We start from the raw sequence: 26,848 nt of genomic DNA on the forward strand, positions 1-26,848 counted from the left end.
GATAGAGAGAGTTTTTACGAAAGAAACATGACACCTTTTAAACATTTATGTAAAACAGCCCATAACCATCCAATCAGGTTATATGAGGTCTTACAATCAATCATACAAAAGATGAAGCATTACACACTTTTACATATAAACTATAGATGTTGAAGGCAGTTTAAAGTTGCAGGCAACAGCCTATATCCTTTTCCTCAACGAAAGAATTTGAACCAGACACTACTTCATTTTTTGAGATGTGGAAAGCAAGCATAAACATCAGCTTTTGGGTGCTTGGCTTCCGCATGCTCCCGACACTTCACCTCCGATGTGGTACACATGAAAGTTTGCATACACACCTTGCACTGGATTCAAAATTTAGAAAGAATTAGTTGTGATAAAATATATTTATATCACCGCAAAATATGTTGACACAAACTATAATAGATAATATATGCTATATGCTATAAGAAATGAAAACATTTGCTTTAGCAAAAAAGATATGTTCCTTTGTGAAAGACGTCATAGAAATATATACACACACACATATATATTGTGTGAGTATGTAGGTATGTATATATGTACATATCAATACTCAAAAACCAGCTTCGCAAACATGATGAGGTCCTCTTTTGTAAATTGTAATGGGACAATGCAAATGCTCTGGCATAAGTAGAAACATGTCAAAGGCTTCGCATATGAAGACAAAGCCCGATCGCAAAGTACCTCCAACTTCAAACGTAACACCAGGCTGAAGTGAAATGTGCAACTAAAGACTTGCTGCTTATCATAAGTAAATTTCCACATTTGTGGGTGGCTTAAATCCCTCCACTACAATGACATGAGAAACTGAAAAAAAAACAAAAAATAGAGAGCAATGGAAGGATGGAAGGTGGAAGAATAGGACAATGGAAAACTACCCAAAAAAAAAAAAGATCATTTCCACCTCATTAAGGCTAAGTTGTACCAACAATCTTTTCAACATTGAAGAATAAATTGTGCAATAAACCAGCATGTTTGTGTTTCAGCTCCAACCAGTCACTACAAATTATTCTCCTGCATATCGTAGTATGTTGCAGTTTTACAGTGGGGATACGAACCCAGTCAAGACTAAACCTTCTTCTTCCTTTTCTACTTTTTTTTTTCCCGTTTCTTGTAACGAAGATAAATCCCGTATATCTCAATGAACTGATTTGCAAATAATTCAACTGACAATTATCAGGCGGGGGCATGTTTGAATAACATCACATAGTATCCTTTTGTGTCTTCAAACATATCTGTTTGATCCAAAGATAAGTCCTTCCATGAAGCCTTAGGCACTTTCTTTCCATAAATATACACATAGCATTAGAAACCAACCTAGCTGAATAAAATGGAAGTCCTTGAAGGCTAGGAGACTTTCTTTGAATTACCATATAGCGTCGAGGCCCAACCTAAACTTCATTCACGTAATGCAACACTATTCCATGATGGACAACTACAGAGAATCAACTAACAAAACAATGCACTTACTGAATATTATGCCTATTACCTACTGAGGCCTCCCCAACCCCCACTCCAAAAAAAAAGAAAGGTAATCCCCACCAGCTGTGAAAAGGCTCCAGACACCTTCAATTAGATCAAATATTTCTCTTTTCAAGTAAAAAGTAGTAGTAACTAGTAACTAGTCAGTAAATTCTAAGCGCATTTCTGTTCAGTAGCAACTGTTGGAAAGAAAAAATACCTGGATATTCATCGCTTTTTTGTTGGTTTCCAGCTGACTTCCTGCCAATGCCGTAGAATTGCGTGGATTAACAAACAGCTAATAATCCAAAATTGGAAACATTAAAAAGAAGCCGTAAAACCCTCCGGAACTATCTAGGTGATCTGTGCAGAATTGAGCTTGGACGAAATTAAATGGAAAAACCTGAACTGATTATCTCATATTCCATTATTTTCGGCGACAGAAATAAGTTGATAAACCAAAATGAGCATTAAAAAAAGAAAAGAAAAGAAAAAGATACCACCTTTGGGGCCTTTCATTTTTTCCAAGTTCTTCTCGCGAGCCATCTTGGACTTTTGACCGTTGCCGCCACCCATTCTTCGATTGTAGTAATCGTCTGAACCGTGGAAAAGGATAAGTAGAGGAAACTAAAATGTCCTTCCTCTGAAAATTTATTGAGTTTGATCCGAAATTACAGTGCAGAAGACAGACGCAGCGGCGGACTCCTATCAATTATTATGCGACAGCCGGACAAAAGCGCCACCATACACCGTCGACTTCAACTCGGCAAAACTCGGATCACTTGTACCTGTAATATACACATATATACATACAGAGGTAATATTCACCTTTTGAGGAGGGCAGTAATGAAATTTGGCTTTTCTTTTCCATTTGCCCTTTCCTTTGGAGAGACAGGAATTATTTTTTTTTAGCATACAATTGCCACGCTAGATTTGTTACTATTTAGAGAAGGATAAGAATGTATATAAGGTTAGATACATGTCATGTGTATACAGCTAGAGGTACTTGAGCTGTGCTTTGGGCCCTAGAAATTTAGTCAAACACATAACATCAAATTATTTTGGCACATGATAAATCAATAGAAATATAGAAGAAAATTGGGCCTCAAAACAATTAAAATTAACAAATGTTATTTGAACTCTCATTTTTGTTAATCACATTTTCACTATTATTTTTATCATATAGTTTTTATTTATTGTAGGAATACAATTAATAAAATATGGAGTATAAATAAAATTTCCCTCAAAATTTGTTGTGAAGAGAAATTCCATCTATGAAGTTAATACCCCTATTTATTGTGATTTGAATAAATATTTTTGAACTATTATTATGATAATACCCACAAAAGAGAGAAAATCAATACACTACAAGTGCATTGCTGTATTAATTAGCAGCATAGTCTTAGTTGTAACTAAATCAAAAGCAGTCATAATGCTTCTAGTATTTTAATAATGAGAAAAAGTTTAGAAAGCCACTAAGACATGTCACAATCTTCAACATCAATATAACTTACTCTAAAGTTTCACATTTTTCTTTCTTTATTTATTTAAATCCCGTTTAAAGGTGACAACATTATCCTGCAGCTCCAAAATATAAATAGCAAGGTTAGATAAAAAATATGAATTGCTACGTTTCCAGATCTACATATACAAATTAGAATTGAACCATTTTTTTATTGCAAAAACATCTTCCTAATCAAAATTTAATTTTCTAACAATTTTTAATTGTGACTTTTACCACCAACTACAATTTTTATATGCCAACCCAATTGATACTACAGAACCTGAATAATTAAAAAACAAACAAAAATTAACGTTAGTTTAAATATATACAAAATCTTATTGAACACAGAGGTAGAAGAATGCCTAACTAGATTTATCTTGGTGAAAGCATCACATGATATATCTTTTCTCTTTAAAAAATACACAAAATTGTAGATAATTACAAAATGTAACCAAAAGAAAAAGAAAAAGAAAAACAATGTGAAGTAAGAAATCAAATCATGGGAGTAGAAAAGAAAAGAAAGAATTATTGTTCTATTCTTCATAGAAAATGATCATTGGTATAAAATGAATTCTAAGATCTTTTTACATATTTTAATATTTCACCTTTTATCCATGAAAAATACCAAATAATAGCATCATCCTATAAATTTAACAAACAAATGCCAGTTGACTATAACATTATGATCGAAGAATAGAGCAAATATGAGAGATTAGACATGAAGAAAAAAAAGGAAGAAAAGAAAATGTAAAATGGGATAAAAAAATAATAAAAACTTCTCTTTGTTAAGTAGCTAATCATCTCGACGAAAAAAAAAGAACATGGCAACAATTTTAGTTAGATTAGTTTTAAAAAATAAAAAATAACAGCACTTGCCGCAAGAAGAAGAAGAAGCGACACAGTTGATTTTCTGAAGGAGAAAAAATATTTTAATTATTTTGGCCCAATTGAATCAAAAAAGGGAAGGAAAAGTTTAGCTAAAATGACCAAGAATCCACTTGTCAAAAATATGTGCAATACATGTGTAAAAAAGATGGGGTGCTATAGTAACTTGGCTCAGAGAAAAAATATTTTAATTATTTTGGCCCAAGGAAAAGTTTAGCTAAAATGACCAAGAATCCACTTGTCAAAAATATGTGCAATACATGTGTAAAAAAGATGGGATGCTATAGTAACTTGGCTCAGAGAAAAAATATTTTAATTATTTTGGCCCAATTGAATCAAAAAAGGAAATGAAAAGTTTAGCTAAAATGACCAAGAATCCACTTGTCAAAAATATGTGCAATACATGTGTCAAAAAGATGGGGTGCTATAGTAACTTGGCTTTTTTCTTATATAATAGGTAGAAATTATATATATATATATCTTATTATTTCACGCTCATGAATCAAAATATAAAAGATTAATTCTTTAAATAATTTTTCTAAGTTCACGCGCTACTAGTTACTAACTAATAATGAATTACACGTGGACGTATGACAAATAATTATGGGATAATTTCACAAACTTCCTAACAATTACAGAGAGCTACCCTTAAGTTTTAAAAATTACATACACCTCTCCTATTTTTACTATTTAGTAACAATATAGATTTTCTCACAAAAATCCTAAATTACCCTTTTGTACAAAATTAAAAAAGAAAAATATAGTATACTTAATCATTTTCTTCCATACTTTGTACAAATCAACGAGTCTAATTCTTAACAACCATCCAACCATAAGTTCTAAACCAAATAATCGTCCAAAAGATCCCAAATTACATATACATTATTAATATTTGCCATGTAAAAAAAACACACACACACACATACAAAAACCCCATTGACAACCAATTTTATACTCAAAAATTAAATATTAATGCTCAAATACTTTTCAATACAATATAATCTGACCTATAACCACCATTACAACTCTTTTATGATCTTAAAAATATTAATATCTCAAAAGTAAAGAACAAATTATACCTCTACAATAAAATCATAATAACAAATTTCTAATCCAATGAAAGAAATTCTTATGTAATTATTGACATTTTATAAAAAAATTTCTTGACAGCAAATAAAATATGACAAATTCCATATCTTTAGTTTTTTTTTCCTATTTCAATCATCAATTTCATAATTTATTTTTCTTTTACTGCGTGTCTTTTCATGTCTTTCTAGTTTGACACATAATTTGCTTTCTCTGTTGATTTTGTAATTTCAATTTGCTGATATCCACAAAACTAAAGGTAATAAAAATAGGTTATATTAACTAGAAAAGAGAGGAGCGAAAATAGAAAAGAGATAGAAAAATAGATTTTTTTGGATTTTATAAATTATTGCCTTAAATTTAAAATTGTCTACCAAATGGATGGCATTATAGGCATTTTATCGTGCTAAGGAAGGTAAGTGTAATTTTTTAAACCTGAGGAGGAGTCAAGCGAAATTATCAAAAACTTCAAGGGAGGTTTTTAAAATTATCCCGACAATTATTGCATCCATATGCTTATGAGTGCTAAAATAATTCGGGGGACAAAAGGATGCATGGCTTTTGTTCTTGAGGGCCTAACAATCACTTTCATTTTAGAGTAAATTTTTTTATACATTGTTAGTGTATTTTTTTTTTTACACTAACATATTTTTATTATTATTACATAATATAAATTTAAATTTGAAATGTAAATGATACATATGTGTGACATGCATGCATAACTACTACTACACTGCCAATATATAAAAACAGACAGAGATGTAAGAGAATAAATCCAAAAAGATATATAGAAAAAAGTACAATTTTAATATCCAAAGTTTGACATATCAGCAATCTTAGTTGCTAAAGTTTAGGCCAAGGTAATTTTGGTCTCTAATATTTCAGATTTGAAGCATATTTAGGGCAATTCACAAGGTTATTTCCTTCCCACATATTAAAATGGTCATCATAATCACGTGATCCTTGTCTAAAACAAAAAATAAAAAAATTGTGATACTAAAAATTAATTACTTACATAACCACACGTGTTTAACTTTAAAAAAGTGAAGTTACTAAAAACACAAAGATGTACATTATGACATACCAAAATTAGTCTCAATATAGATCTCATTTCTTTTCCCCTTATCCTTTAAAAGAAAATATAAGGCCATAATTTCTAGCAAGGGTCACGTGGTCTTATGTGACTCCATCTCTATGATAATTGAATAAAATCATTCAATGATCCTAAACTTGCTTCAAATTAGAAATATTAAGGACTAGATTTGCCTCACGCAAACTTCGAAATTGAAATAGCTCTCGAGTAGGGGTGGCAATGGGGCGGGGAACACCTCCCCCAACCCCTGCCCTGTTGCATTTTAATTCCCCCCGCCCCGCTTTCCTCGCGGGCACCCGTGGGGTTAAAAAATTTTATTATATAATTTCATTATAATTAAATTTGAGCAAATAATCAAGTACTAAAATATTAACACATCACCAAATTATTATTCATTGTAACTTCACAATTGAAACTCATAAAAATAATTAAATAAAGGTTATTTGAATACAATCTAATATGATAAAACAAATATAACTAAAATAATCAAGTTTTTACTTTTGATACAAATACAATCACTAAATTATTATTGTGTTTTTTTAGAAAAAAGTGTTATTGTATTAAGTGTAGTTAGGAATTTAACATAAATGTATTAATAAATTTAGTATAAATAATTAATAATTTTTATTAATAGATATGTATAATTAGTAGTATAATTGATAATATCATTATATATATAATTATGTACATATATATATTTTTTCAAACGGGTTGCGGGGCGGGTAACCCCCGCGGGACGGGTGCCCGCCCCGTTGCCATCCCTACTCTTGAGCCAAACTTTGGGACCAAAATTATATTTTTCCTAAAGATATATTCTTCATAATCACAACTCTAGTCGTCTATTGAGGAGTGTGGGGCACAGGGGGTGGATTAAACATGTATATAATTCTATAGGCATGATCAAAATTGGTATACAATAGCTTTCATCACATGTTTCATTGATAATTGTTAACGCGACGGTTTAATGATTGAAACAACAAAAATTTTGAGTTTCAATTCTTAAATGCACTTTGCCTTGAAAAAAAAGCCTTAAATGCACTATATACTATTGCAAAATACAACAATATAGATCCATGCAATTGTCTACACTGGTTTGAGTTTCTATTTGGAGTGTAAGAGGAGAAGTCCCTTGGATTGAATTGTGTCTTGATAAGAAAAAAAATCTAAAAATCATGAATGAAAAGGTGAAGAAGCAAAATTCCAAGCAAGGAAAGCGGCGGAAAGACAAGACCAACTTCGCCAAGAAACATCAACAAGAAGAGAAGAAAAGGGGAAAACAAAATCCACGGTAAGATACAGGTGTCAAAAGAAGAAAAGACAAGACTGCTAATGGCAAATCATAGTAAATGGATGGATTTACTCAATACATGGATAAAATAGGAAAGTGGTGTTTCTAGGTACCGCACTTTCGTGTTTTCCGTACTCTAAACCGCTTTAAATAATATAATAATAGGCAAAGAGGATCGTTTTCGGACAAGCAGCTTTTGTGTTTGTGAAGCCTCGCCAACACTGTGGACCCACCCACGGCAACAATTTCAATTTTGAGTAGAATATACTCTAGTGCTCTTCTTCTGCCTCTGCCAAATCCTAACCCCCCCTCCCAGTATTTTTGTTGCATCAAATTTCCGGCTTGTAATCGCCACAATTCTCCTCTGGTTTTTTTTTCCCTCTGTCACACTTACACAGGATGGTGGCTGGGTTTTTTCAGGACTTGGCTTTTTCTGCATCCCTCACGATGGTTGTTTATTTTATTCTGTCTAAGCTTCGTTCGAGTTCTGCTGAAGATATCACCAATGTTACGTGCAATTCAAGAAACGATGTTTTTATTTATAAAGCTGGGTTTTTGGAGCATGTTGGCGAAAAATATCCTGGGGTTTTTGATATTAGACAAGAAAGAAATCTTGGGAATTCTGGGTTTCAAGCAGTGATGTCGGGAGAAGTTCACAGTGTTGATGGTGAAGGGAACGAGCTGAAACAAGAAAAGAAAGATAATAACACCAACGATGAAGCTCTTGGTGGAGTTGTCGAAAACGTACTAGTACAAGAGGCGAGGGAAGAAAAAGATAGTGTCGGTGTCGGTGGCGGTGAGGATATTAAAGAAAAAGAAGAAGTTGATGAATGTTCTGAATCGAGGCCAATGCCCCAGGAAACTGAAGAAGAACTACAAAGCCTAGTTGAAGAAGCTTATGTGGCACTGAGTTTAAGGGAAGAATTTGAGGTGAGGGAGGGCAAGGATGAGGAAATTTGTGAGGTTTTGGAGAATAAACATAGTCAAGAAACAGAGAGGGATGCAGCACAGAGCACTGAGAGGAGTGAGGGCAATGAATCTAATGATCAGGTGGGGGTGGAAGAATCAGAAGAGGGGCTGTTTGATGATTGGGAAGGGATAGAGAGAAGTGAGCTGGAGAAGCATTTTGATGCAGCAGTGGCTTTTGTTGGTTCCAAGGGCAATGCTGATCGTATTGATGGCAATACAAGGATGCAGCTTTACGGGCTTCACAGGGTTGCCATGGAAGGAACTTGCCACGGGCCACAGCCAATGGCATTGAAGGTTTCGGCTCGTGCTAAGAGGTAGTATTAACCTTACCTTATGATCTTTTACATCAGCTATTTGTTTCAAGGAATTATTAACAAATTTCTAGTCTCGTATATTGTCGGGTTATCTTTTGTTGACTCTCTTAGAAGAATTTGGACGATGAAAGATAAACACGCCTGAAGGGACTGGGGAGAAAGCACCTAGGACGGAATGCTGCATGTCTAGTAGAATGCTAATGTTTTCAAAATTAACAGAACTAGAACGTGGCTTTGTCTGGACGCATTATTGTGTAGGAAGCATTAACAAACAGTTGCAGTTATTTAACACTGAAGTGGAAGCCCAGCAGTATGAGTTGCCACCATTTGACATGAGACATACCCCATCTTCCAAACCTCTTAAACAAGTAGTATGAGTTGCCATTATTTGACATGAGACATACCCGCCTTGCATTCTATTCTGATTCCCTGTTTTTCCAGCACTGTTTTGCTTGAATGTTAACTAGTTCCGTTCAACTGATCATGGAATCCGAGAGTCTTATATTGCTTTTACGACTTCCTGTTCAGCTTCTTTCTCTTCTTTTTCACAGTTTTGGTTGCGCTGTTTCTAAATTGAATTGCACGTATCAGTGTTCGTATTGACTATTGATAGGGCAGCATGAAGAATCACGTGAAAATTAGTAGCACGTTCGTTTGTCCGACTCCGTCTTCTTTAACTTAACTAAAATCGGCTTAGACTTCTTGTACGCCTTTCTGATGTTATTCATGTTTGACAACTTGTAAGGTTTTTATTTTGGAATAGGACCAGTAGCCGTTTTTGAACTGAACTACGGTGGATTCATTTTGGTATGGTAGGAATGCTTGGCAAAAGCTGGGTGACATGAGCTCAGAAATGGCAATGGAACGGTATATGGCCCTTCTGTCAGCAAGCATACCTGAATGGGAGGTAACTGAGATCTCTCCAAATGATTGCCTTTCTGATGTCCATTTACATGTGCTTTAATCTCAGTGACAGGATAGATCACGGGTTTGTTAAATTTAGCGATCTTGTTGCCTTTGATGGAAATAAACTAGCTTTTCAAAAGGGGACAGCTTCCAAATTGTTGAATTAATTCGGTGCTAAAAATGGAAGTCAGTCCAGAAACTGCATCGATTTGATTGAGCAAATGCTGGTCAAAAGAACTTGATTAACTATTCCACTTACTTACAAGCTACGACGCGAAAGGACAAAATTTTAATCGAGAGTAACCGTCACTCAATAGAAGCAAATCTATCAGGGGCCTGATTTCTCTGTTCAACATCTGTGACATAATTCTACACAGGCTGCGTAACTGAAACTGATGTGACAATACATTTCTTATAGGCTACATAATGCTGAGAAACTGAGAATAGCAACTTCTTGTTTGCCTGACAATGACTTCCTGGCGTGCTCGAGGAAGTAGTTGGACTAGAGCTAGCTAATTTTACTCCGTTTTTCTTTTTGGGCCCCTTGTATTTTGTGCATTTTTGTGAGCCTGATGAAGGTTTTTTGCTTTGAATCCCAGGACAAAATCATAAAAAAGTGAGAGGCCTTTCTGATGCCTGTAGCTGATCACGCGGAGGGCTGCAGTTTCTAGTACTTTTACTCCAATCTTGATTTCAACAGAGGATTTTAGGGAGAACTGCATGTGTTTGTAAATCAAAAACTGATTCCGCCTTATCCATCATGATTTGATTATTACTATACCTTTTATGGTAGTAACAGTAGTAGTATTCACTAATTCATTTGCTAGCTTTACATATTATTAAATGCAAATCATTTGTGCTGCTAGTATTTTTCACCAGAAACAACACTTTTTAACATCCTTAAAAACTCTCCGCCCTTTTCTTATGACTTCTTTGCATTTACGAATGAATGAATGAATCTGGCATGTCAAAGTAATGTACCATGTCGTTTTACAGCTGTGGAACTCGTGAGATTCTGTATTAATTTGTGCTTCTAAGGAACTACGACCACAAAATCCAAAAGACCCTCAAAAATGTTTTCATCCAAGTTAGTTAGTGATTAAATTGGGCCTTGGCCCAACGTCCCAAACTCACTTGAAAGCATCCGATCCGAATTTCATTCAGATCTGGGATTGTCTGCTTGCAATTTTATGCTAAATTAATTAATTAACATCCCGCCGGACCGCCGGTGACCTCTGCTAAAACAATTACTCCGTCGACAAATTCCTACTACTAGCAGAAGTACTCTCGTCTCGTCGGCCTAAGACTCGTCTTTGAGACGGCAACCGTAAAATAACAAAAATGGGAGTGGTGGAGGAGAGCGAGGTTTGGGAACCCAATAAAGCGCTCTACCTATTCACGCTAATATCATGCTTCGCTTCCATCTATTTCTGCCCTCATTACTCCGGCAGAGCGGCACCCACTACAGTCTTCGATCACGCCCAATCCTCATCAGCTTTCTTCCGTTTCCAAAGAAGTTTCCTTCTCCTTTTTTCACTCTCCTCCGGTGATCCATCGCTCACCTTTACCTTTTTTCTTCCGAGTCTCCAATTCTCGTTTCATTGCTTAATCCGACTGACTGTTATTACTGGTTTATTTTTTGAATGATAAACTAGTGATGGAGGGCTTGGGGACGGTGTTCGGGGAGTACGAATGGGAACACTATTACGGAGGAGTTAGTAAGGAGCAAACGCTGCCGTATGTGTGCGCGGGATGCGCTGCCTCACTCTGTATCGGTACTTTCTTAGGCGTGCTTTCTGATTTGATGTAAGCCTGCTCTCTTGCACTGCCTGAATTTGTTTGGTGCTCTTCTTTTCTTAGATTGTTATATGGGGTGGTGGGGGATGCTTAAAACTTCTGCAAGTTTGCTTATTTTTGGTTTTTGAGGAAAATCATCATGTTTATTAATCAGTCATCAAACTGCTTATTGGCCCAATTACGGTTATACTTTCTGGTGCGGCATTTTGCTCCACATTGATGTGATTACTCTCAATGACTGTGTTTATGCAGGGGTCCAAGGAACGTTTGCTTGCTATTTTACACCCTGCATCTCCTTGTTTCTATATTCAAAAGCTTCCTCACACATCCAAGCTTATGCTTCACAAGCTTCTGTCTTTCTCTTGCCTCTTCTATATTTTCCTTCAGTTTTGAGGCATGGATGGTCTTCGAGCATGATAAGGTTCGTCTTCCAAGTCTTGTTTACAACTTTTCTAATCGCATGAATGCCACCTCTGCTCGTTAATTTGGTGTCCTGTAGTCTAAAGGTTGTATTATTGAACATTGTCGAGTTTACCCATCCTATTGCATGAGGAGTGAGGACTGCATTTTTTCTGATAGATTCTGTGTCTGCTGCTACTCAACTAATGATTACACTTACTCACACTCTGCAGCTGGGCCAGAGGCAAGATACGTTAAACGACATGTTTTGGTTAATGACTTTTATTGAATCTGCATCATTCATCTGCAGCCAGTTCCTTGGGAATTGGTTGATTGGAGGCAACAGGGATAAATCCATACTTTCTCCTTACAATGCAGCTGTGGTTCTAGCAATTATATGTATCCTTCATGTTGCTCGGGGATTCAAGGAAAATCCACGAACAGCCAGTTGTAGTGACTATTGGATTTCGTTCCAGACACATATCTTTTCAGGTAAATTGTGCTGATAGTTACATAGGGCCATGGATATATTGAAATTGTTTTGCTTAAGATAGTTCAAATTATTTGTTGAGATTGAATACTTGAGAACAATGAAGTGACGCCCATGCACATACGGTGGTCTGTTATTCATCAAATATCTTCTTGTCAATGACGAATTTCCTTTCTTGCTAGATAAAAGGGTATGGTTGCTATCATGGTCACAAGTTTGTGTACACCTCTCTATTGCAGTTTTCTGGGTTCTCTGGGCTCCAACAATTGTGGTAAGCTACTGTTGCAATTTTGTACAAAGAAACCTAATTTCTTCTTATCTTTCCCCAACTTTCTGACATACATAGTACCAAGTATATCTGGTAATTATACTTTAGTTAATTTAATTTTCCTTCTGTTTGAGATGAATTATATGCAGCATAGTAATATGTCATATTGTTGAAACTGTGGCGATCTTCTAATATGGAAGCTTTGGATGAGTTCTTTACTTTCTCTTCCAAGTTTCTTGAGAATGATAGCTTAATCATTAGATGCTGTAAGTTCTAGTTGTTGATAGATTGCCATTTACCACTACAGCAAAAAGCTCCAATTCTTCCTGACCTCTCAAAATTGGGCGAGATCAATTTTGGAGAAAGCTTTTCATTCTAAGGTTGATGCGGCATTTTATATTTAAGTCTTTAATTAACATATTAAAGTAATCAAGTGATCGGATTTGTTGTTCAAAGATGTTATAGATGAATCACAATTTTTCCATGAATGGTCACAGTTTGTGTTTTCAAAACTTACGTGATTTGTTTCATGGTTGAAAAACTTAAGTTTGACAACTATAGCATTTGGACCAGTTTAGATCTTTTTCTGGGGAAAAAAAATAGTTTAGTGGGAGTTTTGCTTTTTAACCTAAAACATGATTACCTTATGGCTTATAAAGTTGATTGTTATTACGATCTAACCTGTTTGTATCTTTTCTTTCACTTTCTTTTTCATCCCTCTTGCAATTAGCTTTTGATTAGTGTTGAATTTTTAATTTTTCACATTGAAGGCTGATGGCAGAGAGGTACAATTAGGATTAATATATCCTTGTTTGATGGGGGCAAGAATGCTAGGAAGCACTGCAGTTCCCTGGTTGTATAATGGAACGATATCACTTAGGATAGAGGAATGTTTAATATACGTGCTTCCTGTCATGGGCCTCCTTTTATCTGTTGTAGCTTATGATTATCAGGTATGTTCCTTTTAAAACTTGACTGTCTGAAGAAGTAAATGTTATACATATACAAAGCTTGCTGCTAAATGCACATTGCTTTTTGTTTATTCTTTTTCAGGACGTTGGTGTTCTCCTAGTACTGTTCTTCTTGTTTCATGCTTGCGTTGGTGTTGTTTTGCCATCACTTGCCAGATTGAGAAGCATGTAACTTTGTGTTCTATTATGATTAATATATGACAGTGTCTATCTGTCTTGCATCAGAGCAATGATTTTACATTAACTTTTTATTTTTATGGCTTTCACAGGTATGTACCAAATGAACTTCGTGGAGGAATGATAACTCTATCTCAAGCTCCTGCTAACATGGTGTTCTTGTTATTTCTGGTGCAAGTAGGTCCTGTAATATTATTTTTCCCAGGCCAAATATTATTTGTTTTTATTCTTAGTTCTCATGATTGAAAGGTCCATTTTTGCTTGGTAATCCTGCAGAGAGGTTATTATCGCACTGTTGCAAATTCAACGATTATTGCATTTGCTGCTTTTGGTCTATTCTCAGCTGCTGGCTGCATGTATATGTTAAAGCGGCCAGGGAAGCAACTCTACCAAAATTGGCACAAGTTGTGATGTATATGCACATTCTTGCCAGATCACTTATTTGAGCAGTCCTGCATCATCAGTCATTCTTAAACAGATGGAAATTAGACCCTTCTCGATTACTTGCCTGCTGAATGACTGAAAAATGAAGGAATGAGTGAAAGTCCAAAGAACACAATAGGAGATTATTTGTGGGCTTGATATTGAGCTTTGTGAATTCCAATTTGAATTCCTTCCACTGGGTAGAGTAAAGGGCTGGTGCATTAGAATCAAAACGAAGCATGCTTTGATTAGCTCCGCGTTTTATTATTCGGTGATGGTTCTCAAGATATGCATGATCTAGAAAATCAAGCGAAATCCGCAAGAAGGTGCCATGAATCTTCCAGTGCCCAACCACTTTCGCGAGAGAGATGATGTTCCGGTTGTAATCCTGCTTTTGGTTATTCGTCTTATAGAAAGCTGTAAAGTTCCAAAAAGGGGAGAGAGGTTTCATTTTGTTGGAAGTTCGCTGTTTACGTTTTGTACTGGAGGAAATGAGTGTAGCCATATTTTAGATGTAAGCTAACTCATGCAATATAATGTTTGGGAAGAATGCCGAGCGACCTACTATTTATTTGTTCAAGGGGATATCCGAGTGACCGTACCAAGAATCCATTGAGTAATTTCCGAGCTTCATTTTTTTCCCCTGAGAAGCAACTCCAACCTTGAACCATTGACATTGCAAAAAATACACAACAGTTATTGCTAACAGGCGCTATCATGTGATGAATATGTAGGAGAGCATGCAGTCGGCATAATAGTGTGATTCGCAGGGGTCCATAGATGATGATATAAATTCGCTCATCCCAGCGTCTTGTTTTTGTCGAAGTTCAATATCAGCTAGTGTAAAAAGGTTTCCAGCTCGTGATGTACAAGATGCTGTAAACAGGGTGCGCTCTGACAATCAGTAGATCCATGCCCATCTCACCGCAATATAAGGAGAGCAGAAAAAGGATTTTGTATCTCTTCTTAAATTAGAAAACAAAGAATATGGGTATATTTACTGCAAAACTTGCTTGACATTCCTCGACAGTAATAACTTTTTGAAACACAGTTACAAACGCCTAATCATCCTGTTCTTGATCCCTGATCCATTTTGTGGCCACCCACTTTTCCCCTCGAATTACGGGACAGCTCCCATGAAGTGAGGCCTGGGAAAATGGGGAGACAAAATACAAATTACAACTCATGAAACAAATAAATATGAGAACAAGAACTATCTTGTCTCTTATGAGCATGATACATGCAACTGAATGGAAGCCGGAATGAGGGAAACAAGCGGCCATTTTATTGAAGACATCAACTTTTATATTGTGGTGCAACATCACATTTTTGATAATACAAGGGACTCATGGTGCCGCAAGCTACTAGCTGCCTTTTTAACGCAGCTTTAAACCAGGATTTATGGATCAAAGAGTAGTCTCCTGTTTTCCAGATACACCTATTTATTTATTTCATCTACTATGTCGCTAATGCGCTAACGCGCTCCATAAGCATATATAGTAATCTAAAACAATTACTATTTTCTTCTGCTAAAGGATTTAAAAACACAGATTTTGTATGCTTTAAACAGCATTTCTCTAAATACAAGAACCCATTGGGTCTTAGGCACCAGGTAGATAGTACTAGTTTGGAGGCATTGCAGCAAATGCATATATCCATATGCGTTTTCCCTGTAGTTGCCATCGCTTAACAATAATGTTCATTGTAAAAACGTACAGACAAAATCTGTTTTGTCATGATAAAGGAAATAAAGTAAATAGACTCCATTGAATGTTTAATTATACTAGTTTGATCGTTTCCAGTCAAAAAACCAATTTTCACATCATTGCACAATGGATTTGAAGGAAAGACTCAAACTCAACTATCCCCACCCGTGAAAAAATTAGCAATTTAGGTAAGCTAGTGACATCCAGAAGAACTTACAGGATCAATTGTACCATTTGGGAAAAGTGAGTAAAACAGCAGTCCATCCCCTCGGTGTGGTTTCACTTTCAAACCTATGCAGTTTCGATAATCATAACTAGCATCCATGTTCACCCCATTCTGCAAATTAAAGCATTCATATACTGCAGACTGAGATACAAGGAAAGAAGCAGGCAAGAGAAGGGAAATCACCGTGGGCTTGAACTTACCTCAAAAGGGAACATGGTTTCCCCACCTTCCTCAACATCAGATAAATACAGCAAAAAAGAAGCAACCTGAGAAAATTAAATAAGGGATATACCATTAAGAGCCTGATCAAGAATTCGCAAAAGGATTGAAAGAGCAAGTAGAACATAGAGATGAAGAACTCTCTAAGCAATTTTTATTTGAATGTGGAGACACAGAAAGGTGAAGAAAGCAACAGTCCTGACAAAGGAAGCAATTCTATAGGACATCAGGTGGAAACTGGAAAGTAGCTGCAGGCATGTGTTCCATAAATTATAAAATAGAGTTTGATTAGACGGAGACGGACTATGCATTGTAAAATATTCTCTCGATGGTTCTGCAACTTCATACTGCATAGTTATGCACAAGATTATTAGAGTTGCACCAAACTGAACTAATTTAATTGCAGTTTGTATCTATTTTGCTTTGATTCAGAAGTCAAAGGGTTGGTCTTTTCTCCGGGGTGTGGGTGAGCATGGGAGTGCTGATGCAGCAGGATTTAGGAGGCAAACATATTATTCTTTCGAGCTACTCCCGAGTCCAAAATGCCCACTTGCCCGAGGCCTCAATAATAATTAAAATTCTGCTTGCATGAGAAACAGAGTTCAAACTGGAAAGAAGATTGATTGAAAATATATTGTTTTCGTACCCTTTGGCTCTTCTGTGGACCATATTCAGCAGAATTGAATGCATCATAATGAGAATGGTATCTTTGACCTATCTCGTACCGCAAGACATTAAATGCCTGAAACATTTTTACATCCTTGCATTACTCACACAGTTTTAGAATTGACCTGAAATCAAAGGTCAACTAATTCAACAGAGAAGATAATCAGACAACATTAAGCAAGAAAATATTGAGACTGAAAATGGGTCAAATCATATGCTTAGTCATTTAAAGATTTGAATATAGCCAAAAAACACTTTTGGCTTTCAAAGATCTAAATGCACGTCTTTGAATTGCATTTCAAAGATCTAAACACTTTGGCAATTGTCTGCCATAAAACGGAATAAGACCTCTGTAAGGCTGATAAAAACTACAGATTTGATTTTTAAAAAAATCATTTACTGGGCTCAAATGTCAAAACTGCTTGCACGTGGCTTAGGGGAGGGGGTAGAGAAAGAAGGAAACATCTCAAGTTAAAAATTACCTCTCCATGACTCCTTGGGATCATTGTCACCTTAGCGATTTTTTCCTCAATGAGGGCCAAAGTCCCTGTTTTGTCTTCAGATGCACTTATAAACATTCCAGAACTAATTCACAAAAAACCACAAGATGTTATCAGTTTCCGTATATTTGCCCGCTGTTGCCTAAGAGAAGACAACAAAGTTCACTACTTTTCAAACTCATAAATGATACTGAAAAGGAGAAAGGAAAAGCTAGCACGGAGATCAAATTTATCAGTGAATTTGCATTTTAACAAACTTACTATTTACCTTGTCCTGATTCCCTTGGTACTTTCTTCAGTTTCTCCATCACGAAGAGCTAAGGTAGATGGCTGGAGATCAGCCTTTGCCCTAGTAACTATAGTTTGACATTGTTCTGCAGTTGCAAAGTTGGGGAAGTACAATGCTCGTGGATTCCAGCTTAACACCTAGCATGAAAATTTTAATAATAAATATAATAAAAACAAAAAAGGGCTCCAATCGCTGAGCCAGGTACAAAATTGAAGACAAGATTGATCTGTCAAAGCAAAGGATCAACTCCTCATTTACAGGTATAGAAGTAAAAAGGTCAAAATTAAACAGATGCAATCCTAGACTTGTCAATTTCTGGGCTTCAACAATCCATCAAGGAGAAGTTCATGGTGTGAATTATTTGCATAAGAAACCTATATCAGACCAATTAAAAATTCTCTGTTTCAATCAATGGAAGAAATGAAATACAAATTTTTACTACCTCCCTCTCCGTCTCTCCGTAAGATCATTTTTGGCAAACAGAACTTGCAAAAACACAAGATACGGAGGATATAAGAAGATGCAGCGGATTTTTGGGTACCTGAAAGGGAATGGAAGTTAGAGAGCCCTCGCCAGAGTGGCCATGGGGCAATGGATCGAAGCCTCTGTTTTCCTCCTCCAATTGGTCACCCATCGCCTCCAGCACCCTTGGCCTAAGCCGAGACTGTGCACTCCACTCATCCTGCAATAAATTCATCAATCAATCGCCACTACGAAATCGACCATAGAAAGAGAGAGACGCATCACGTATACCATATATCATCACTAACAGCAAAAAAAAAAAACTATAACTATAATTTTAAGCAAATATAGAGAGAGAACCGGTTGAGAGAAAAGAGTAGAACCGAAGAAGCCGGCAAGGAAGAAAAATAGGCACAAGAGGAAGACTAAAGGTAGCCCTAGGCTCCGCCAAGTTCCTCCGCCGCTGCTCCCTACAGTTTTACCTCCCCTACTGTTCTTCATCACCAAAATTCGAATTGACCGATCAAGTATCGATCTTCTCTTATAGCTGGATTGGACAGAATTCAGAGGCTTCCTTCAAAAATTTTGATCAAATAGAAAGGCAAAAGAAAAAGATAATGATAAATAAGAAAAGAAATTTGAGTTGAAACAGAGATGAGGATGGACCAGATGAGACTTTGAAGGGAAAGAAATCGACAAGGAACTTGAAAATTCAAGGTGTGAGTGAGCGAGCGGGTGCAGCACTGGAGTGGAGGATGTGACTTCTTTGTTTACACGGCGGGAATTCTCTTCTTCTTTTATTTTTAGTAATTTCGCGAATTTATTTTTTGTTACCAAACTTAGCACAGTAGTACGTGTACGACTAGAACTGTTAAGTCAATCGAGTACCTCGAAAGCTCGTTAGAGCTCGGCTCATTAAGACTCGATCTCGGCTCGTTAATTTTGGTTAACGAGTCGAGCTCGAGCTCGAAACATGCTCGTTTAGTTAACGAGCCGAATAAGCTCGGCTCGTTTGATACTCGAGTAGCTCGTTAGAGCTCGTTAATGAAGGGCATATTTGTCATTTTAGAAATCAAAATTATAAAAATTATAAATTATAATTTTTTATTAAGGTTAATTTGCACGAGCTCGAGCTCGAGCTCGTGAAGCTCGACTCGTTTGTGATAAACGAGTCGAGCTCGAGCTCGAACTCGAGCCACATGTACATTTAACGAGCCGAGTTCGAACACATTTTAAAGCTCGTTTTCCTAACGAGCTCGAGTCGAGCTCGGCTCGAATTAAACTCGAGTCGAGCTCGACAGCCAAATACTCGGCTCGACTCGGCTCGATTAACAGCTCTATGTACGACGTTAGCTTTCCATTCGACTCCTCCTCCTCCCGGCCGCCGCCCCCACACCAAAAACGCCCCCAAATAAAACCCCGGGGTCAGTGAAAGTAGCACTGCAACAGTATATTCCTAATAAATTAGTAGTACTATATATATTGCTTATTTATAATAAAAAATCAATCGATTCACAGCATTCCTGTCTTCATGTTCATCGATTTCTAGCATTTATTTTTCGAATTCTTTTTTAACTGGTCCGACAAATAGTCCATTTAGTAAGTTATGCATTTAAATTTCACTCCAATTATATGCACATTAATAATTATTAACTTTCATTATTTATATACACTTAATTAATTTGAAATCTTCAAAAAGCTAACACCTAAATGAGTAGTCGAGCACACTTATTAGATCTTCTATCCTTTCCCAAAAAAAAATATACACTCATTAAATAGACCCTTATTTTTTTTAATGAAAGAAAATCTTTAGTATGAAACTATTTGGGTTGATCATTTTTTCAAAAACATGTTTTTCAAGTGCAATGCTACAGTAATACACAATAACTCAAAAAACATCTAATTCATATAATATTTTAAATATTTCAACAAATTTTTACAGTACAAATTTTTCATATATACTGTTACAATAAAATTTTTTAAAAATATCTCAAAAAACAGCTAATCCAAACGGAGCGGATTTTTTCGTAGTTGAATTTAAACTCCCCTTCCCAGCACCACACACAAATAAATCACAACTGGCAATGGCGGAAAATGAAAAGACCAAAAGACCACAACCGGGGGCTAAGGCTCACTTGAGGCGGGAATGGTGGATTTTTTTGGCCACCGTACAGTTCAGGTGCAACCTCACGTGGAGTCCCATTACTCAGCGTGAATGACTGACCGAATCTGAATGAACGAATGAATGGTGAATGTGATGGATGATCCCACGCATTGCTTTCTATCAACCAACCAATCACCACTCATTATCCCACCCGGCGGAGGCTTTTTCTTAAGGGATAATTTCACAAACCTCCCCTGAGGTTTCTCACAATTACAAAGAGCTCCCCTCAGTTTTTAAAAATTACACATATCTCCCCTACTTTTACTGTTTAGTAACAATGTAGGTCCAAGAATTTAGATTTTCTTTCAAAAATCTTAAATTGCCCTTTTGTACAAAACTAAGAAAGAAAAATAGTATATTCAATCATTTTCTTCTACATTTTGTATAAATCAACAAGCTAAATCTCTAACAACCATCGAAACATAAGTTCTAAATCAAGTAACCATCCAAAAAATCTCAAGTTGTATATACAATATCAATACTTTCTAAGATGAAAAAAAACACAAAACCACATTGACAACCAATTTTATACCCCCAAATTAAATACCAATGCTCAAATATCTTTTCAATATAAGCTAATTTAACCTAGAACCACCGTTACAATTCTCCTATGGTTTTAAAAATATTAATATCTCTAAAGTCGAGAATAAATTCTACCTCCACAATAAAATTATAATAAAAAATTCTAATTCAATGAAACAAATCATTATGTAATTATTGAAATTTTATAAAAGTTTTTCTTAATAATAAACAAACTATGTCAAATTCCACATGTTTGGTTCTTCTTCCTATTTCAATCATCAATTTCATTATTTATTTCTCTATCGCTGTGAGTCTTTTCATTTCCTTCTAGTTTGACCCATAGTCTACCTCATTTGTAAATTTTGTAATTTCAATTTACTAATATCCACAAAACTGAAGATAATAAAAAAAAGGTTATATTAGCTAGAAAATAGACAAGAGACAGAAAAATAGATTTTTTTTTAAGTTTTGTAAATTTATTGTCTTAAATTTAAAATTGTCTACTTAGTGGGAGGGCATTATAGATATTTTACTATGTCAAGCGAGTTAAGTGTAATTTCTTAAATCTGAGGGGAGCCGAGTGCAATTGTTAGAAATCTCAAGGGAGGTTTCTGAAATTATCCCTTTTCTTCATCTCTCTTTTTATTTACCACTATAATAAATACTCTTGAATGTGCCCATTTAAATTGCAATTTTTTGAGTTCTTTCGTACAAATATACTATAGCAATTTCATATATGTGACATTAATATGTGATTTGAAATATTTTTTAAAATCTTTTTATGAAAACTCACAATCTAAACGTGCTAATATGTCCAATGTGATCTATTCTCCGCTCTCTGCCAATCCAAAAGCAATTACGTAAATGATGGAAAATCCAATACTGCTCTAGAAGAAACAAAAAGTTTTACACCCAATGACTATTTTTTTTTCTATTTATTCCCGAAATACGTAGCATTCAGTGTTAAAATATTACCTAATCTAAACACCTTGACCCTTAACCCGACGGACATCATGAACATTTTACTCAAATCCATGGATTTCGAGCTTCGAATCTACAGAGAGCGCTCCACTCAACTACGTTTCCCCTCGCCAATCATAACTTTTCTTAACAAATTTCAAGTGCGAGAAATGAGAAGTGACAATAGCGTATAGTTTTTCTTCTTCTTTGGTCTGAAATTCATCAATTTGAACAAAATCTGAAGCAAAAGCTTTCATGCTCCTCTTCCACTCTTACTCTTCTACTCTTTGCCTTGAAAAGCAGCCCTTAAGCAATGAGGTAGGATCTGTTTAGTTCAAAGATAGCGATTTTAATGTCGGCTTCTCCGCGAGTCCCACCCGCCTAGGTCGTGAAGACGCGAGAAAGGAACATGAAACAGCGTGCACGACCGCTGCCGCCATATGACAAGCCTAAGCCGTTGCACAAGCTAACAGATAAATATAGAAAAATTGTGCATACAAATTATACAACAAACCAGTGGGTCGCGCACAAGTTGGCACATCCGGATTGATATGCCTGTCTCCATCAAGCGACATACTATATAAACATATTCACAAATTAGCACCGTCTTCCTCCACGTAAATAATGAATGGTCGCCAAAGATTTGCACATAACTCTTAACTATACACCTCGGAACATCTCTCTACTTCCACTCCAAATTCACAGGATACTAATCAGAAGCAAGGCTCTTTCTGACTCGACAGGAACTCGAGTCGAGCAAATAAATGCTCAGATTAAGCATTTGTTTTTCTCCCGTACCGAGTCTGCGACAACACAAGGTTGGCAGCAGCTGCAGGTCATGGATAGTCCACTATAACAGACACCAAATTCTGTCGGGAAGGACAATCATCAGAGCCCTTAAAGATGAGACAAATGGTGGCAAAAATGGATTACCTGGTCAAAGTTGGGACCCCGGGCTGGAAATTGAGGTGCCCTATGAACAAAGGCCGGTAAGTTTTTTCCATAACTTGTTGAGCAGTGAGAAAATGCCTGTCTGAGTTCCGATTGTCGTAATCTTCTAGCTTTCAGTTAAACCCTGCATAAGAACTACAGTCAAACTGAAAAGTTGAGTTCAAGATGATGTTTGTGTTATTTAGACATGTATTGCCACATTGACTTCAGTGGACTGGAAATTCCATCTTCATTGTCCAGTAATATCAGAAAGATTTGAGGTTAAATCTTGAAAATATCATGCAATTTATGCTTACAGGTGAATGAATACTCATCACTGAAAGATTCTACTTTATATTCGTGGGCCGAATTGGGTCCAGGGTCCTTCTTCCTACGTCTTGGAGGTCTCTGGTTAGTCACTTTTACAGTTCTAGGAGTGCCAATTGCAGCTGCAAGCTTCAATCCAGCAAAGGTAAGGCAATTATGAAAAAATTCTTACCTGAGCATAAGATTATGATTCTAACTGTAATTTAATTATGAAAACATGCAATTCCCATGTCCAGTTCCAGTTTCAAGGTACATAGATTTCTTTTGACTTCTCACTTCGCAAAGGGAATGGTATTAATTTTCCCAAATAAATAGGTTAAAATTTCTGAATTAAAAGTCACACATGGTAACTTAGCAACCTTTGTAAGAGTTTTCATAGCTCAGATATTTGTGCAAGCTTCAACTATTAATGATATAGTATCTTTATCAAGTATACGCAACAGGAGTATGAAATTGAAATGCTCCAGGAAATCAGTTAGGAAAAGAAAGCTGCCATGATTCATTTGCTCTCTTCTGTTAACCTAACTTGCTTGCACTTATGCTATTCTGCAGGATCCTTTACGCTTTGTCTTGGCGGCTAGTACAGGAACTCTCTTTCTTGTTTCACTAATTGTCCTCAGAATTTATCTGGTATGGATTATTTGAGTGCATAACACACTGACTTTTGGCCAGAAAACTAGGACAGAGTTCCTTCCTTTCACAACTATTTGAAAATATGATATCATCTGACTCGACACTTTTGCCCAACAGAGTCTCCTTAATCAACAAGAAAGGCCCTATTCAAGCAAAGAAGTTTTGTGCAAATACAATGCGAAACTGATTAACATTTTACATGCTAATATTAGCCAGCCAGTGGCATGCTTTTTTCTCTCCCATCTCTTAACGATAAAAGATGTCTTCCCTAAGTATCTCACTTCAAGTAATCCGCTTTCCCTGCTAGGATTGAGCAATAAAGCTACTTAACCTGGGATGAAAACTGACAGTATCTGGATTTTGTAGTATAAGTCAACTCAGTTCACCTGATTGACTGAAACTAGACCTTCTGGATATCACTAAACTCGAATGATCTCATTGATCTTCTTGACTCAACAAAATTCAGCCAGCTATCACATTTTGCATTTATGCATGCAACAGGGATGGAGTTATGTAGGCGACAGACTTCTATCAGCGGTCATACCTTATGAAGAAACCGGATGGTATGATGGACAAATGTGGGTAAAACCACCAGAGGTGAGTTCTTATTTTATCTAGTTTAAATGCTAGTTGAAGAAAATCAAACCCAAGAATTTTGTCAATGAATGAAACCTCATATGCATGCCAAGAGCAAAAATAGGAGACTGCAATGGGCTGATTGTTCATGATTGAATGTACTCTGGAAAACAAGGTCGAAAAGTATACATGAAATGTATTTCAAACTTAGCGTATCAAGGTTAAATCATTGTATTCCTACATAGCACCCTGTAAGACTTATATGCAGTTACCTGTCAAACTCAAAACATTCCCACCCTTTTTTTTTTGGTTTGGGGTAATTAACATTCCCTAGCTTTATCACCACACAAAAAGTTTTTAGAAGAGCAGAAACGACAGTAGCTTATATAATCATCAATTCTTGCAGATTCTGGCTCGTGATAGACTGCTCGGCTCTTACAAGGTAGCACATCGATGGTAAAGCAGTGTGTTTTTAATCGCTCTGAAGTTGATTGCACTTTGAGTAGAATATATGTCAAATAGCACTTCTCGTAACAACATATCCAACCCCTATCAAAATGAAGGATTTCAAAGTTTTCTTAATTTTAATGCATGGACTATAACTCCAGTAACAACAACATATCCAACCCCGATCAAAATGAAGGATTTCAAAGTTTTCTTAAATTTAGTGAATGGACTATAACTCTAGACTACCTTCTCATACTTAAAAGCCATCTAGCAAGTTTCTATGAGGTATACACTAATTTTCTGTAGCTTATGAAAATTTATGCATATAGGTCAAACCAGTGATCCAGTTGCTGAAACAGACACTAGTTGGGACAGGGGTGTTACTTGTTGCAGCAGTACTTTTATTTATATTTGCAACACCGGTAGAAGATTTTATCCAGAACACACTTTCAGCAAAGGAGAACTCAACCGAAGTTTCAGTTTCAAAGATTGACACAAAGTACAATATAAGGTAAACAAGCACAAAAGTTAAGCCCTCATTCCCAATCAAATATACAAAAAACTTAATAAAGTATTATCCAGTAGAGTAGAAGAAAAATGCACTTACTTGCCTCTGTATAAAATTTCCACGAGAAAATCATAGGAAAGAGGAATTATTTCGGTTGCCGGTAGAAGTCATAGATGATGATGATCTAGCAGCAGCTGCTGCAGAAGCTGCTGATGGAAGACCAGTCTACTGCAGAGATAGGTATTATCGTGCATTAGCAGGTGGGCAATACTGCAAATGGGAAGACCTACTCAAATAACAATATATAAAAGAGAAGACCAGTTCAACTCTCAGACTGCTCAATATTTCTGTTATTGTCCTTTCATAGGCAGGAATTAACTTTGGCCAGTGTTTTTTTTTTTGGGTTGAACTTTACATAGCAAAGATTAAAAACAAATGCAATTGCATTTGTTTTGCTCTGATGGTTGGGGATCATTAAAAAGTGTCCATCTTCAGAAGTGGGGAATGAAGACATACTAAAAAACTCAGATTAGTTGGTCACAACACAATGATATATGTTTATACCATGATATCAAGTGCTATGAGATGACAATGAGTAGCCCAAAGAAAAAACAAAAGGTCCAGCTTTTATTTGGGGCACCCTCTTATTTGAGGAAAGATAATTCTGCTCAACTATGTAAAGACAAGACAAGTTAAATCTATAAGATCAACATAACCTTACAGCCCAAACTTGAAATTTTCTCTATATGAAATTTATCTTTGATAGGAATTGTAGCTGAACAAAAGCTAGTACTCATTCTGTTTCTTCACTAAGCTCTATTCCTTCCATCGTATGATCTCTTTCATTCTGATTACTGTAGCAGAGAAAGAAAAAAATGAAGACAAAAAACTTTATTTGTTCACTAAGATTGCAATGGCAGCATAAAGTTTATCTTTTCCTTTGATATTTCCTTTCTGTTTATGCCTCTTCATCATTATCTTTATAAAGAAAAACCATGGAAGTCACCCCATTCTCTGTATGGAATCATCATTACCAAACCAATTTAGCAAGATAAGGACTGAGATCTTTTCATGATATTTTGTTCTTGATTCCCAAATTCCAATGAACTCCAATGAATTTTTGTTACTAAATACCTAAACATCAGGCATGATGCAATGACGATTCTGGATATGGGCACTTCCGAGTTCCAACTTGAGAAAGCCTTAGGCAACTTTTTTAGGCTAGTTTCTTGCACCAGCTGAGAATTCTAAACATTTTAGTTTCAATAATATCCTTCACGGTTTTCTTCCTTCTCCTTGCATCTTCAATATCTAGACTTCTATAGGCAAGAGCAAGCAAATACATTGCTGGATGGAGTCTCCTGCAGATAACAATATAATCAAAAACTGCATTAACAGTATAGTTCAAGTTTTGTGGATCCTGTTAACTTAGTTATGGTATATAACATGGAAACTGCTATTACAGTAAATAAAACATCAAATTTAGGCTCATAAATCACAGACATACTTGTCAAACAGTTCATTTGAATCCAAACCATCCCAGTGTCTCTGGGATGGTACAGTACGTGCCTTCTTATCCCTACCATATGTTTCGACATACCAGCCTCCAATGTCATGCATGCCACAGCGAGGTTCGAATAGCCAAAATCTGATGGAAGGAA

At 36.0% G+C, this 26,848-nt stretch overlaps 5 protein-coding genes and 1 long non-coding RNA gene across 8 annotated transcripts; 3 read left to right on the forward strand and 3 right to left on the reverse strand.

Annotated features, from left to right (window-relative positions):
• Positions 1-44: 44 nt before the first annotated feature.
• LOC113778155 (uncharacterized protein At2g23090-like) lies at positions 45-2,281 on the reverse strand. Its single transcript, XM_027323448.1, has 3 exons — positions 1,986-2,281; positions 1,703-1,743; positions 45-344 (listed from the first exon to the last, which is right to left on the reverse strand). The coding sequence occupies exons 1-3, from the start codon at positions 2,056-2,058 to the stop codon at positions 225-227; spliced, it is 234 nt and encodes a 77-aa protein (XP_027179249.1). The 5' UTR covers positions 2,059-2,281; the 3' UTR covers positions 45-224.
• A 5,285-nt stretch (positions 2,282-7,566) lies between these two features.
• Positions 7,567-10,367, forward strand: LOC113778400 (acyl-CoA-binding domain-containing protein 3-like). Of its 2 annotated transcripts, XM_027323802.1 has the most exons (3): positions 7,567-8,621; positions 9,438-9,528; positions 10,127-10,367. In XM_027323802.1, the coding sequence occupies exons 1-3, from the start codon at positions 7,738-7,740 to the stop codon at positions 10,145-10,147; spliced, it is 996 nt and encodes a 331-aa protein (XP_027179603.1). In that variant the 5' UTR covers positions 7,567-7,737; the 3' UTR covers positions 10,148-10,367. The 2 variants fall into 2 exon arrangements, with proteins under 2 accessions (XP_027179603.1, XP_027179604.1); XM_027323803.1 differs by lacking the exon at positions 10,127-10,367 and having other exon boundaries at positions 9,385-9,504.
• Positions 10,368-10,708: 341 nt separating this feature from the next.
• LOC113778149 (molybdate-anion transporter-like) lies at positions 10,709-14,632 on the forward strand. Its single transcript, XM_027323437.1, has 9 exons — positions 10,709-11,073; positions 11,183-11,333; positions 11,577-11,745; positions 11,957-12,215; positions 12,396-12,484; positions 13,252-13,434; positions 13,535-13,620; positions 13,722-13,806; positions 13,906-14,632. Exons 1-9 carry the CDS (start codon positions 10,869-10,871, stop codon positions 14,038-14,040), a joined length of 1,362 nt encoding a protein of 453 aa, XP_027179238.1. The 5' UTR covers positions 10,709-10,868; the 3' UTR covers positions 14,041-14,632.
• A 201-nt stretch (positions 14,633-14,833) lies between these two features.
• On the reverse strand, positions 14,834-18,969 carry LOC113778150 (probable prolyl 4-hydroxylase 9). 2 transcript variants are annotated; one of them, XM_027323440.1, is made up of 9 exons: positions 18,787-18,969; positions 18,481-18,667; positions 18,200-18,340; positions 17,638-17,795; positions 17,352-17,454; positions 16,850-16,945; positions 16,185-16,250; positions 15,976-16,095; positions 14,834-15,200 (listed from the first exon to the last, which is right to left on the reverse strand). In XM_027323440.1, the coding sequence occupies exons 2-9, from the start codon at positions 18,619-18,621 to the stop codon at positions 15,114-15,116; spliced, it is 912 nt and encodes a 303-aa protein (XP_027179241.1). In that variant the 5' UTR covers positions 18,622-18,667; positions 18,787-18,969; the 3' UTR covers positions 14,834-15,113. The 2 variants fall into 2 exon arrangements, with proteins under 2 accessions (XP_027179241.1, XP_027179240.1); XM_027323439.1 differs by having other exon boundaries at positions 18,481-18,969.
• A 2,818-nt stretch (positions 18,970-21,787) lies between these two features.
• LOC113777730 (protein CONSERVED IN THE GREEN LINEAGE AND DIATOMS 27, chloroplastic-like) lies at positions 21,788-25,956 on the forward strand. Its single transcript, XM_027322913.1, has 7 exons — positions 21,788-22,755; positions 23,016-23,168; positions 23,576-23,653; positions 24,158-24,253; positions 24,639-24,674; positions 25,009-25,190; positions 25,323-25,956. The coding sequence occupies exons 1-7, from the start codon at positions 22,531-22,533 to the stop codon at positions 25,483-25,485; spliced, it is 933 nt and encodes a 310-aa protein (XP_027178714.1). The 5' UTR covers positions 21,788-22,530; the 3' UTR covers positions 25,486-25,956.
• On the reverse strand, positions 22,754-26,829 carry LOC113777731. The gene is made up of 4 exons (XR_003469209.1): positions 26,695-26,829; positions 26,322-26,548; positions 25,287-25,415; positions 22,754-22,841 (listed from the first exon to the last, which is right to left on the reverse strand). It is a non-coding gene; the product is annotated as an uncharacterized LOC113777731 (long non-coding RNA).
• Between the last annotated feature and the right edge of the window lie 19 nt (positions 26,830-26,848).

The sequence above is a fragment of the Coffea eugenioides genome, chromosome 7 (genome assembly GCF_003713205.1).
Source record: "Coffea eugenioides isolate CCC68of chromosome 7, Ceug_1.0, whole genome shotgun sequence".
In the NCBI taxonomy this organism is placed as follows: Eukaryota; Viridiplantae; Streptophyta; class Magnoliopsida; order Gentianales; family Rubiaceae; genus Coffea; species Coffea eugenioides.

Coding starts and splice junctions, on each gene's coding strand:
- LOC113778155 (XM_027323448.1), bottom strand. CDS start 2,058: ATGGGTGGCGGCAACGGTCAAAAGTCCAAGATGGCTCGCGAGAAGAAC. Junction 1,744..1,985: donor AAAAATGAAAGGCCCCAAAG/GTGGTATCTTTT, acceptor CGGCATTGGCAG/GAAGTCAGCTGGAAACCAAC. Junction 345..1,702: donor AAAAAGCGATGAATATCCAG/GTATTTTTTCTT, acceptor TTTTGAATCCAG/TGCAAGGTGTGTATGCAAAC.
- LOC113778400 (XM_027323802.1), top strand. CDS start 7,738: ATGGTGGCTGGGTTTTTTCAGGACTTGGCTTTTTCTGCATCCCTCACG. Junction 8,622..9,437: donor GTTTCGGCTCGTGCTAAGAG/GTAGTATTAACC, acceptor TTGGTATGGTAG/GAATGCTTGGCAAAAGCTGG. Junction 9,529..10,126: donor CAAGCATACCTGAATGGGAG/GTAACTGAGATC, acceptor TTTGAATCCCAG/GACAAAATCATAAAAAAGTG.
- LOC113778149 (XM_027323437.1), top strand. CDS start 10,869: ATGGGAGTGGTGGAGGAGAGCGAGGTTTGGGAACCCAATAAAGCGCTC. Junction 13,621..13,721: donor CTTGCCAGATTGAGAAGCAT/GTAACTTTGTGT, acceptor TGGCTTTCACAG/GTATGTACCAAATGAACTTC. Junction 13,807..13,905: donor TCTTGTTATTTCTGGTGCAA/GTAGGTCCTGTA, acceptor GTAATCCTGCAG/AGAGGTTATTATCGCACTGT.
- LOC113778150 (XM_027323440.1), bottom strand. CDS start 18,621: ATGAAGAACAGTAGGGGAGGTAAAACTGTAGGGAGCAGCGGCGGAGGA. Junction 18,341..18,480: donor CTACTCTTTTCTCTCAACCG/GTTCTCTCTCTA, acceptor AATTTATTGCAG/GATGAGTGGAGTGCACAGTC. Junction 17,455..17,637: donor ACCAAGGGAATCAGGACAAG/GTAAATAGTAAG, acceptor TTTGTGAATTAG/TTCTGGAATGTTTATAAGTG.
- LOC113777730 (XM_027322913.1), top strand. CDS start 22,531: ATGCTCAGATTAAGCATTTGTTTTTCTCCCGTACCGAGTCTGCGACAA. Junction 24,675..25,008: donor GACTGCTCGGCTCTTACAAG/GTAGCACATCGA, acceptor TTATGCATATAG/GTCAAACCAGTGATCCAGTT. Junction 25,191..25,322: donor GACACAAAGTACAATATAAG/GTAAACAAGCAC, acceptor AGAAAATCATAG/GAAAGAGGAATTATTTCGGT.